Here is a 13174-nt window from a genome sequence, read left to right as displayed (position 1 = left end):
TACTTCCGGGGTATAAGTCACATGACCTGTCAGTCTCTCTGCGGCTGCGTCGTAAGAAGGAGGCCGTTTGTCGTCCGGAGACTAGAGGTTAACTTATATACATATCTCTAATTTTTCAGAATAAGTACGTTTTCCTGTGTGATACAGCCATGAATCCTGATATCGTAAAAGAGCGGAATAACGCTACGTTTGACGTCGAAAAACTGACTTACATATTGGACGGAGGCCCAGAAAAGACTATAAGAAGACGAGAAATAGGTAAGTTTTAAACGTGTTGCTTACCTAATATACGTTACTGGAATTGCTACAACGTACTCTAACTACATATGATTATCGTTACATCATTTGCAAAGTAAGGGAGCGCAGATAAAGAATCGAATGCTTCAATGGGATGTGAGCTAATTGGTTGCTAGCATCAGCCGCTGCAGGTAACGACGTTGCATCCAAATAAGATAATTGCGGCTTGAGTGTCTTTCTTTAAACATATTTGCAGTAGTTGATCATCCTGTAGTTAAATACGGATCACATGCAGCGATTTCCACGCTTCAGACACGTTCCTGTATTATTCACTGTGACACAACGGCGCAGTACTAAAGAGTTTGGACACTTTTCACATGCAAATTATGTCTGTGCACATAATTTAGTGTACAGTGTATCACAACAACAAGCTGGTCTAAACTGGATCAAGTTTCCTTAAAGCTAATTCTCTGCTTCACTGGAATTAATGCTTTGAAACATACTTGCTTTGATGCAAATCCATAAAAAGTACAGAAAGACAAATAAGTGAATATGTCGATAAAGTGGGTGTTTTGTCCAAACTTTAATTTTAATTTAGTTCAATTTTATTTGTATAGTGTTTCTTGCAGTCAGAAATGTCTCTAGGTGCTTTACAGAGACCCAGAGCCTGACCCCCTGAGCAAGTGCTGCTGTTTTTAATTTTAAAAGCAGCTTTGAATGCATGAAATAGGTATTTAGATGGGGAAAAACATGTGGGCTTTGTAGGATCAAGTTGCCTTGTAAATGCGTTGTAAATTCTAATTGATCTTCCCACCACTCTCCACTGTAGAGTCACTGGTCTTCAATGACCCAGACTTTAAGGAGAAGGACCCAAACTTCCTGTCCCGGAGTGAGCGCTATGACCAGGCTGTAAGAAAAAGTGCACAAATGATCCTGAAGCTCAGAGAGTACGGTATTGCTGACCCAGATGAGATCCAACAGTATAAGACGTATGTAGTAACAACACATACACACACACTTTATTGTTTTTAGTTTTTTGTTGTTTGTTTTTTTGGGTCGGTGCTACAGTCCCACAGTGACCCTGTAACTGTAACATCTAACTAATATCTTGGTTAAGAAATTTCAGGCGACAGTACAACATTTAAAGAATTAGTTAAGTTGTTTGGGAACATACATTTTAAGCTCTGTAACTCTTACATAACTGTGTGTGGTTTTGCAGATAATTTCAGTTGGAGCAAAGTTCATCTAAGATTAAACTGTGTCAGAGGGTATGCAAGCCAGCAGCTTTACCCATTGTACAAAGTATGGCAGTGCAGCCTTCATGAACCACATGCATTGCTGTCAACAGTATCAGACAGATAGTGATTTAGTGAAATCTGACTTTTGGTCAAACTTTCAGTGTGCTTTGTTACTGCACAAGCTGTCAGCCTGTTTTATCTCATAACTTTTCTCAAGTCATCATAATGTTTATGCTCTTGTACTTTGATTGCCCTCCCCATGTCGAGAAACATACTCCACGTCAGAAATTAGTTTCTAGGTATTACATGATAGAGAGAAGAGTAGAGTGTTTATAAATGGGGTAGTCAGTCAAAGGGCTTCTAACCTGACTTTATTTTTTATGTGATTTTAAACTTTTCTAACATTTTTTGTGCACAGATCATGTTACATTTGCACAGGGATTTGAGAGTTTAGGGTAACATCTTTTAATCTTCTTCTATGATGCACACACTGTATAGAGTTTGAATCTGTATTGTCTCTGCTAGTGTAACATGCTTTTTATCCCCACAATTGGCCGTTCGGTAGGCTATAAATATACTGTAGCGTTAAATAAGTTATTGCTAGGGGGTGGACTGTCTGAAACTAATTTCTCTCTCTGTTCTTTTATCTCGAAAGTCTTCATTACATGTTCGAACACTTGATTAAATTCTAAGAACGTCATCCCTATCTCCAAACATATCACTAACATTGTATGCAGGAGATAACTGTAATGTCAGCCACGATATCACATAGTCTTGCATAACAGTGTGTCATCAAATACACCACTTGTTTGACAGTTAAGTTAATCTGAACTTCACCTTCCCTTTATTCAGTATGGCCAAAGGCAACCTGCATGAGGCCATGGGGCTACACTTTGCCATGTTCCTCCCAACACTGTACAGCCAATGCGACCCTCAGCAGTCCCGGAAATGGTTGCCTCTGGCAGAGTCCTTCCAGGTTGTTGGCACTTACGCTCAAACTGAGCTGGGTCACGGTCAGTTCCGGACTTAGATTTGAACTTATTGACTTGCTTGTTGTCTAAAAACCTGCAGACACAACTTTTTTTGTGCAGTTCAACAATAGCACAAATTGGCATTTGTTTTTCACTGTGCTGCAAAAAGGAAGAAAATAAACCAAAAGGCCAGTTTCAGCAGGGTTGGAAAACTGTAAACATTGCAGATTTCCTGTATGTGTTTGACAGATCAAAATCAAGTAGTTGCATGACAGTAGTAACATGTCTTCTAACACCTAATAGACAGTTATTAACATAGTTTCTCTGTTATCGTTGCCCCTTAAACCTACACGATTATTAAAAATTTGTTCCGTCCATCTACATTAGTCAGTTCTCTTACTTCCTCTCTTCCTGCTGCCTAATTCCTCCCCTTTTTTATTTAATGATGATGCTCTGATGGCAAAGTGCATATTTTGATTGCTTTCAAAATGAGGAACTCCAATTAATTCTAAGCAAATTATTAAGTTCCATTGTCTGATCTTGAGTTTTATTTTTGGTTGTTGACATCTAGCGGGACCCTTTGTTGAGGATTTTCTGGCCTTTCAGAGAGATTTCGCTCAGAACTGAAAGCTGAAATTGGTCAGAACCATCTTTTTCCTGCAATCTTGCATTAAAAGCAAGAGGAGTGACATTATGTGATGCAGAAATGTGGTCTGTGAGGAAATAATGAGGCCTGTGAATGTGTCTTTGTAATCCGAGAGGCAGGCAGATCTGTGTGAGAGAGAATGTAGGCCAAGCCAGCTATTGTTTGTTGCCTCTTTGGGAAAAACAGCCAAGTGAACGTTGTTAAGAATTTGTAATTCATCTGTGCAAAGCTACACTGAAAGTTAAGGACCAATTGGCCTGTGTTTAATTGATAACACTGGCTTGACTGAGCTGTATGTCATGACTTCAGGTGACCTCAACCATGTTTAAAGACAGCAACTATTATTAACGAGTAAACTCGTAACAGTTTTCTCAATTTATTGTAAACTCATTGTCATTGTGATGAGAAACTCCCCAAAAATACTTACTTATAGATATGAATGTATGCTTTATTGGCAGTATTTATGTGCACGCTTGACAAATGACAAACAATTCACACAATCTAATGGTACACAGCTGCTTCAAAATCCACAGTGACAGCTTTAGGTTGATGATCTTGTATGCATGTAATGCTCACGTGCTGTTTTAATTTCTCTCTGTCACTTCACTTCTCTACTTATCACCTGCACAAACCTGTCTCCTCCTTCACCCTTCACTGCTTCTTCATTTGAACCATCACATTTTGCCTCACTCCCTCCTGTGGATCTTTTTTTATTCTCCCTTTCATCCATCTGCACTTTTCATACAATGATCCATACAAAAAAATGTCCGTACCTTTTTCACGGCCAAGGTGTGTGCACAAAGACAGACCACAGCCCTTGGATCTCCATCTGGGGATGTTCCTTCCTACACTGCTCAACCAGGCTACCCCAGAACAAATGGACCGTTTCTTCATGCCTGCCTGGAACCTAGAGATCATCGGAACCTACGCTCAGACTGAGATGGGCCACGGTAAAATGAACAGAGCAGATAAAAACAGCTGGCCTGTATGGCACAGTGCAGTGTTTTTAGAATAGTCATTAAGCAGGGATTGCATTGTCACCATACACCAGATTATGCAGTGATCATTACATTTTTTGCTTATGAGCATTAACTTTAAAATTTTGGAAGTAAAACAAAGAATGGCCATAGTCAGGTTTTCATGACAAACCTTTTAGAATAGATTGTTTTGTCTCTATGTTGTGTGTTTGTTTTTTCCCCGCTAACAATATTTAGTCATCTGTCTTCAGTCAGTATGTGTACAACAAGATGCAACACATCTTACTTTGCATGTTGTTGCTGTTGCTAAAATAATCTTAAATAAGTATTGATCTGTCAAACACCTACAAACCCACTGCTTTAAGTGGCCCCTATTATAATTTTCATGTTTTTTTTCTATCCATTTCTCAGCTCATATGACTAAAGCATCTGTATGCAAGTCGTGTCAGTTGAAGGTTTTAAATGTAAGTGTGAATGAGAAAACACTTTGAAAAGTGAACTTCATCCTGTTGCTCACACAGATTCCTGGGGCTGATTACTATTGAAGCATTAGCACTCAGATCTTTGCCAGCAATTTGTAAACAGCAAGTTAGCAAATGCAGTAATTAAATAGTGGTTAATACACATTGATTTATGTATTTATGAATCTGTTTTTTTTTTGGTTTGTTTTGTGCATTTACTGCCTCCTCTAAGCATTGTATGTGCTCTGTGTGTTTGGTGGGTTTTCATACCATGTATCACTGTAGGCACACACCTCAGAGGGCTGGAGACCACAGCCACATTTGACCCGGCCACACAGGAGTTTGTCCTAAACAGTCCCACTATCAGCTCCATCAAGTGGTGGCCTGGAGGACGTAAGTACTGTCTGGACTTTGTTACACTTAAGGAGAGAGCACACATTTTTGCTTTTTAGATTTGAAGGAAGGAATTAAAAAAAAAAAAAGATTAAGTCTTTACTTTACTAACAAACTGTTACATTGCTTACAAGACATATTTAAGTTGACATAAAGAATAAATAATTTTCATCTGCTTCTGTCTTTCTCTTCCTAGTTGGAAAGACATCAAACCATGCTATAGTTTTAGCACAGTTGTATACTCTTGGAAAATGCCATGGGCTGCATGCTTTCATTGTACCTGTTCGTGACATGAGCACACATGAGCCCCTCCCAGGTAAACACAGTCTGTCATGACTTTGATATTTGGTGTTTGTGGGTAATCCTTCCTGTCTCAGCTTTACATTGCCTGCCTTTTTATCTCTCTCTCAGGTATTGTAGTTGGAGATATCGGCCCCAAGTTTGGGTTCAGTGAAGTTGACAATGGCTTCCTGAAACTGGAGAACGTACGAATTCCACGAGAGAACATGCTGATGAAATACGCAAAGGTGACAATATTTGACTTAAAGCTGAGGCTGTCTGTTCTGAGAGGATGTTGTCATTGTATTCAAAGGGCCATTACACTTAACAGTGGGGTGAATCGATGTATATTTGCAACTGTCTTTCTTTAGTTAACAATTATCAAAATATCTCCAAAGTGCTCATGGCTTTAGTTATCAGTGTTTACCCATACACTAATGTAAATTTCTGCAAACCATCATTACATTAGGTGACATTAGGTGATTTTAATCCAGTAGTGCACCTTAATCTAATGAGACTAAGCATGTTTTTGTTAGTAACTTGAAGGTAATACATAACTTGCCTCCACTCACTTTGTTGAATTATATTTAATTTAGGTAACTTTTCTGGAGGTCTTTATAAATTACAATTAGGACATTAGATGGTGCGTGCACAAACTGTTAAATACAGGTTAAGTGTATTTGCAGTTAAAATGACTCTTTTTCTCCACTAGGTGGACCCAGATGGAACCTATATGAAGCCACCAAGCGCCAAACTAACCTACGGTACCATGGTGTTTATCCGCTCCATGATTGTAGGCGAGTCAGCCCGGGCTCTTGCAAAGTCCTGCACCATCGCCATCCGCTACAGTGCCGTTCGTCACCAGTCTGAAATCCGGCAGGGGTCAGTCAGTATAATGTCTCAACATAAGAGGCTCAGAATTGCATTTTACTTTATACCACTATGGTTTTTAGAATGTAAAAGCTCTGACTAATATATTATTTTTCTGAACACTGGACAACATTTCTGTGTGGTGAATCTTGACATCATATAGAGAAAATAACTGCAACATTTGTTGTATATTAAGTTACGTGTGTGGTATGTGACATGCAGTGCCTTAGGTTACATTCCTCTGCCCAGTAGCCATACACATCGTACTCTGTAGGGGGAAAGACTGACACCTTTGCAGGTGATGTACATCATGGACAGGTTCCAGTCCATCACAGGGTTTAAACAAAGAGACAGTCACACTTGCATGCACACCCACAATCAGTTTAGAATCTCTTATTTTAAGAGAAAGCCAGAACACAGAAAGCTCCTCAGCTTTAACCCAGAACCTTCGGACTCTAAAGTGACAGTACTAATCCCATAGATTACAGATTACAGTCAGATGTTTAGAAAAAGGGCTGGTTTTACTTTTACTTTTACTTTTACTTTAAATGGAAGAGCAGCCATTTATGAGACAATGTGTTTCTCCTCTACAGAGAGCCAGAGCCGCAGATCATTGACTACCAAACACAGCAGTACAAGCTGTTACCTCTGCTGGCAATGGCATATGCCTTCACTTTTGTTGGCCAATACATGAAGCAGACCTACCTCCGCATAACAGGAGACATAAACCAGGGGGACTTCAGTGAGTTGCCTGAGGTACGAGTCTCAGACATCCATGTGCAGGCTGTGAACTAGACTTAACACAGCACTGTCTCTGTTGCCCTCTCTCTCTCTCACCACTTCCTTCCACTGGCTTTGGTTGTTGTGTTCTGATTTATTTGATGATAACAAAAACAAGCTTCTTGTCTGTGTGTACAACTGTGTGTGCAAATTCATACAAAAGAAACTGGAAACTGCAGACAGTGATTCCACCAGCTGTCCATGTCCGCACCAGCTGGCAGTGAAAGACTCTGCTGTGGCAGCCTATTGCTTCCATGCACTGTCTTCTGTTTGTTAAAGTAGCACAGAGGGAAGAGAGATAATTTTTATTCACACAATCTAATGGTACACAGCTGCTTCAAAATCCACTTACTCCCTGAGGATGATGCACACTGAATGACTAGATTGATTTGTCGTTGTCTATCCACCCTCGAAGGTGTATGGCAAAAGCAAACACAGAGTTAATCATCGAACTAAAACTCCAGATAGGCTTGTTTGCTGACATCCATGTTGCAGTGAAAGCAGACATAGCAGTTAGCAGTTTATGCATTTGTTTGTGTGGTCTTTTTGAAGGTAGCCTGAATGTTAGTGGTAATTAAGACCTACAATTTGTAATTTATGAAAGTTCAGTTTAAAGTCAAAGCTTTTCAATTTCTACTGCTAATAAATGAAAAGATAAGGAAGTGTGGAAACAGCAGTAATATGAGATGGCAAAAGTTGGACTGTACTCTTATTTTCCATCAACTTTGCACTCTAACCGTTTCTGTGGATATCACTCTACAGCTTCATGCCCTGTCTGCTGGTCTAAAGGCCTTTACTACATGGGAGGCCAACAATGCCATTGAGGTGTGTCGCATGTCATGTGGTGGCCACGGTTACTCCCGAAGCAGTGCCTTGCCAGACATTTATGTCGAGTTCACCCCCACCTGCACCTACGAGGGAGAGAACACAGTCATGATGCTGCAGACTGCCAGGTAACTCCTCACACACACACAAATCTGGGCCAAGTTCACAGTCTGCCAAGTGAAAGTGCCTACAATCACACAGACATGCAACTACACGGCACCTTTACTGTGCCGCAAAGGCAGGGCACGCACCATTCTCCCCTCCTACAACACACACAGCAAAACTAACATAAGAATGTCCCTTTGATAGCGTTTAGGGTTGTGTCAACAGTTTGTTAAAGGGCAGCAGTTCACTTTAGGTTTTCCAGGTACTTTAAAAGTGCATAGGTTCCCTGACAAGGATCCATAAGCAGTTTGTGAAATGCGTAATTACACTGCAAGCTCATACCTGAACACGATGTATATCGATGTACCATGTATATATTATAAAATTGTAAAATACAGCTACATCTACAATAGCCGCTTCACATCTACCTCATGGAGTGTTTTGTTCACTTGTGTGTTTGTCCTCCACATTTGCCTGTGCAGATACCTGGTGAAGAGCTACAGACAGGCCAAGGCCGGCCAGCAGCTGAGTGGTATTGTGTCATACCTGAATGAAACACAGGATCGCAGGGTGCAGCCACAGCCCGTCGCTGCCAGACCCACTGTGGTTGATATTAATGACCTGAGCAGCCTGGTGGAAGTCTACAAACTCCGCGCTGCCACGTAAGACTTACCTGATATACCTACTAAACTTTGCATCATACGTCGGCAGTGAGCACAAAGAGCCGCTTAGACAGCCGGGTGGAAAGTGAAAAACCCCCAGTTCAAACATTAGAGGGATAAACAGCTAACTGTTTTTGTTATTGTTCATTTATTCTGCTCTTTTATTATTCTTCTGATAAGGCTCTATGCAATATTTTAGATGCCAGCTGTGACATTGAGACTGACTTTGTAGTCACCTTTTGTATTCCGTGTTGATATATTGTGTGCAGTCAATAGACCTTTCTGGTGTGTAGTTGAGATCACAGTGAAGGTGTGGTCTTAGTGCTCACTGAGAACAGCAACCTGTCACCAGTCTGCTCTCCAGTCCAGTTTCTGTTGCTTCTTTCTCTTGTCTGCACTGACTGGTAACCAATGGTAACCAGTCAGTGCAGACAATCCATAAAACAGTCCATAAATATCCCTTCCAGATTGTGGAAGGGCACTTGCTGCTGAGTAAAACACAAAAATGTGGTGGCACCAGCTGTGAAGGTTTTAAAGTAAAGCTTTTACTTTGCCTTTGTGGCGTCTCTGGTTGATGCATTGGTTGTGTGTCTGTGTTTATAGTCTAGTGGAGATGGCAGCAAAGAATATCCAGCAGGAGCTGCAGCGCAGGAAAAGCCAGGAGGACGCCTGGAACAACAGCTGTATAGACCTGGTCAGAGCCTCGGATGTAAGTAAAGTTAAAAAACAAATCACTTTATTAAGCAATATTGTGTGCCAGAGGTGTGGTCTCGGTTATGTCTTCAAAGATGTTTAAATTAAGTCGGTCCCAGAGCTTGAGATTCACTGATTGTATTTATGGGTACAGTTAGGAGTGTCCTTTATTGTCATCACTTGTTTTATTTGTGTTGCACGCACTGCAAGGTGATTGGTGATTGGCTGTACCAGTTACACATAACCCTTACACATTGTTCTGTTCTGTACATCTGTATATTTTGTAAATGTATATAAGTCAATTTACAGTCTTATTTAGTTTAGATTAAATTTTTATTGTATCTTACCCCATGCATGCTTCTTCTTATTATATTATATTATTATATGTTACTGGCCTTATGTTTCATGTTTTATGTATGCACTAAATCACTAAGGCATTCCTAGTAGTAGTGAAACCTCTTCACCTACATGCCACTAAACACAATTCGGATTCTGATTTCTTTACTTTGATTTCTTTACTTTTTCATGTCTCCAGGCTCACTGTCATTATGTTGTGGTGAAGCTTTTTACTGACAAGCTGGGGGAGATCGGCGACACAGCGATACACTCAGTGCTGTCGAACCTGGCTCTGCTCTATGCTCTGCACGGCATCACAAAGAACTCTGGAGACTTCCTGATGGTAAGAAAAATCATTATGTGTAGAGATAGTGTCATATTATATGGGTGGCAGGGTCCAGTTATAATGCTCATACAGTTGTCCTAACCTTTCCATTGTATGGTTATCTGTTAACCCTTTATGTCTTGCGACCTTATTTCTTGTGGGAAAGAAAGCAAATTAGATTTTGTTTTATTATTTGAACTTGAAACTGAAAATAAAACTGTGTGGTTAGTTTTGTGTTTGTTCTTGTGGCTTAGTGAGATCAACTCCATCTTATCCTTCTCAGGCTGGACTGCTCAGTGTACCCCAGGTGCTGCAGATGTCTCTTCGAATCAAGGAGCTACTATCTCAGCTGAGGCTCAACGCTGTGGCCCTGGTAGATGCTTTTGACATCCACGACAAGAAGCTGAATTCAGTCCTGGGACGATATGATGGGAATGTCTATGAGCACATGTTTGAGTGGGCTCGCAGTTCACCTCTCAACACCGAAGAGGTCAGTCAGAGAACACATGCTCTGTCCTAACACAGACTGCAAAATGCAGATCAAGGCATGTGCTTATTTCACACACATTTATTCTTCCTCAGGTCCATGAGTCCTTCCACAAGTATCTGAAGCCTCTTCGGTCCAAGCTGTGAGCTGATTACTGAACCTAACCCTGGCTGTAACCCTTCAACTCTTCACACACAGGCACCATCTTACAGTACTAACCTGTCATATCATCCATGTGATGGCTCTCATATGGTATTAGCTCATACTTCTACCAGGAAATTAACCCTTACTACACATCTGTCTATTTATGTGTGGTATACAGCCATTTGTCCTGTGTGTACCAGAGGGAACACTAACCATCTTAAATGATAGAGAGTAATTATAGTGGATAAGAGGAAGATAGGGATAGGCAGAAATTATTAACAAGAAAGTAGACGAAGAGAACTAAATTTGTTTTCCTTTATTCCACAAAAAATAGCTTTAATGATACATATGAACAATCACAACTTAACAACTTTAGCTTATCATGTGTTATTTAACAGACCTTAATTGTCAAGTTTTTCACCGTCATGTTTGATCTGCACTTTCTGCTTTGTGCCTGAAGCTTCCTCACTGTGAGCCAGTCAAGATGGAAAAGCCATCTCTGTTTTTTCGTTTAACAAGAACAGAATGTTATTATATAACTTGCATAATGTTAAGAGTTTTTTGGCTTTTTCCCCGGACTACAAGGACCAACATGTTATTCAGTAGTTCTGTTTGTCATCATTGTAAAAAGACATCAGTGTGTGATATTCATCTATTGCCATCGGCAACAAGAAGGAACTGCACGTGATAATTGTAACCTGTCTTCTTCACAAACCTTTCAGCCCCATTTGCAGTAATAGAATGTAAAGGTACAATTTGTAAGAAAAAAAGAAGATGGCTTCTTAAATAGCACTGCCAAACAACAAAATTTTGTCTCATCTAATTTGGTGAATTCTTCTGCAGCAGAATCCAACGTGGGGGAAAATCTTTCAGCTGCTGTATTTTACATCTCGGACTGTCGGCCTTTATTATCAGTGCAAGCACCTTTGTTGCGGTACAATAGCACTGGTGGAGGTTTAAGTATTCTCCATTAACACAGGATTAGCTCAACAAACAGCCGAGGAGTCCTTCAAGAGACTGTATATATGTGAGAGAACACTTAATCCAACATGTTTGGATCTAAATTCCTTCGTGTCTCACGAATTAAGCCCTGTATGATGCTGTGCTGTGTGTTGGACTGAATGATTACAAAAATAAGTTTACGTGTTATGAAGTTGTGTGTGAAGTGTGTGACTGGCAGGTATTGAGCATCTAATATGGCCACATACGCACTGTGTAGGTGCATATCCCTCCCTACTGTGTGGGGTTGATATTATTAAAAAAAGGCAGGGTCACACTACAGTCAACCTTTGTATGAAAGTTTTTAAAACTTTTTAATCAATCACATTTCAGAGTACAAACTTGAAACAAATGCGTTGAAATGCAATAAGGTTTAACATCTCAAAATATTAATTCATAAAATAATTTAAATGTGTTGAAACTGTACTTTTTTCCTTTCTTTGCAGCAGTGTAATATTTCATAAACATGATGGAATTCTGGCATCGTTATAGAATGAAAGCTGCAACTGAACTTTGGAGTTTTTGTGCCTGTAATAATGATGATGATAAAAAAAAGGGAGAGCTTTAATCTAAAGCCTCGCTGAAAAAAGATTTCTGTGATATATATGTGCCTGAGGAAAATTCCCTTGGTTAAAACTGAGAATGTTTTCACACAGATTTCCTGATTCTTTAACCTTCAGTTCTGTGATTCCTGCTGTAAAGACACAGCTGTCCCTGAGCAATCCTGAACTTTTTGTTGTGTGATAATTTGTCTATGTGACGATTTTGAACAACATGATTTTAATGCCTCTTACATAATTTGAGCTGGAATATATTAATAAAAAGTAATGGATATTTGTTGCCTTTGTGTGCATTTATGAAACAAGGAATTTTAAATGACTTTTTTAGGGTGTAGCTGTCCAACATTTTGTGTTGTATCACCGCTATATAGGACAAAAACAGTATTTGAACCTTGGATTGATGGTAAAGTATAACTGGAATGACTACCGTAGGATTACTTATGTTGCCATATTGTATATTGTCAGGTACGCCTTCTAAGAAGAAGCACAAACGTGTGAGATTTTAACGACCAAAGGTCATATTTATGCTCATAACACACAAATGTATAGAATAATATCACACTTTATCTGTTCATCCAAAAGGTTAAAGGGATGACTTAACTGTGACATAATTTTTTAAACGTTTTTGGCTGGATACATACATATAATTGAAGAATCAGGACCAGATACACTGGTTGCCCGCTGGACTATTTACATTAATATGACAAAAAGGAATAATCACCAGTATAATAGAATAGAATAGAATGCCTTTTATTGTCACTATACACAAGTACAATGAGATTAAAGCCATCATCCAGTTTCAGTGCAAAAAAGCAATATATAAATAGAGATGTATATAAGATATTAAGAAAAATATGTACAATATAAGCATTGCATTGTGCATTGCAAGTCAATGCACAAGTTCTGAGAATATAAATATGGTCTATATACAGTATTCAAGTATAGATACAATATTGCACATGTTAAATGTAGTGAATTATAAATACATTGCACGTTGTATATTGAGTGTGAGAGTTCAGGGTGGTGACATCCTTCTGTAATTTTATACCAAATTCAAGATGGAGAATTATAATTTGAATATATAATATATTTTAGCTGCATATATTATCTGTATGGGACACTTAGAGATGTCATATTGGAACCAGTGTAACATTTATAGGTGTGGCATGTTGGGTGGACCATGTGC

At 39.4% G+C, this 13174-nt stretch overlaps 1 protein-coding gene across 2 annotated transcripts; it reads left to right on the top strand.

Annotated features, from left to right (window-relative positions):
• Window positions 1-40: 40 nt before the first annotated feature.
• Window positions 41-11693, top strand: acox1 (acyl-CoA oxidase 1, palmitoyl). Of its 2 annotated transcripts, none has more exons than XM_028402945.1 (14): window positions 41-258; window positions 1067-1226; window positions 3882-4042; window positions 4816-4923; window positions 5120-5239; window positions 5335-5450; window positions 5915-6084; window positions 6666-6828; window positions 7615-7805; window positions 8265-8444; window positions 9048-9153; window positions 9673-9816; window positions 10082-10288; window positions 10381-11693. In XM_028402945.1, the coding sequence occupies exons 1-14, from the start codon at window positions 150-152 to the stop codon at window positions 10429-10431; spliced, it is 1986 nt and encodes a 661-aa protein (XP_028258746.1). In that variant the 5' UTR covers window positions 41-149; the 3' UTR covers window positions 10432-11693. The 2 variants fall into 2 exon arrangements, with proteins under 2 accessions (XP_028258746.1, XP_028258756.1); XM_028402955.1 differs by lacking the exon at window positions 3882-4042 and adding an exon at window positions 2328-2488.
• The last annotated feature ends 1481 nt before the right edge of the window (window positions 11694-13174 follow it).

The sequence above is a fragment of the Parambassis ranga genome, chromosome 1 (assembly GCF_900634625.1).
Source record: "Parambassis ranga chromosome 1, fParRan2.1, whole genome shotgun sequence".
Classification (NCBI taxonomy): Eukaryota; Metazoa; Chordata; class Actinopteri; family Ambassidae; genus Parambassis; species Parambassis ranga.
Note: the sequence above shows the minus strand (reverse complement) of the source record. Positions and strands in the feature narration are given on the sequence as shown.

Excerpts from the sequence above, each read along its gene's own strand:
- acox1 (XM_028402945.1), top strand. The coding sequence starts at position 150 with ATGAATCCTGATATCGTAAAAGAGCGGAATAACGCTACGTTTGACGTC. Across the intron at positions 4,924-5,119 it reads CAAGTGGTGGCCTGGAGGAC|TTGGAAAGACATCAAACCAT; the intron begins GTAAGTACTGTC and ends TTCTCTTCCTAG. Across the intron at positions 7,806-8,264 it reads ATGATGCTGCAGACTGCCAG|ATACCTGGTGAAGAGCTACA; the intron begins GTAACTCCTCAC and ends TTGCCTGTGCAG.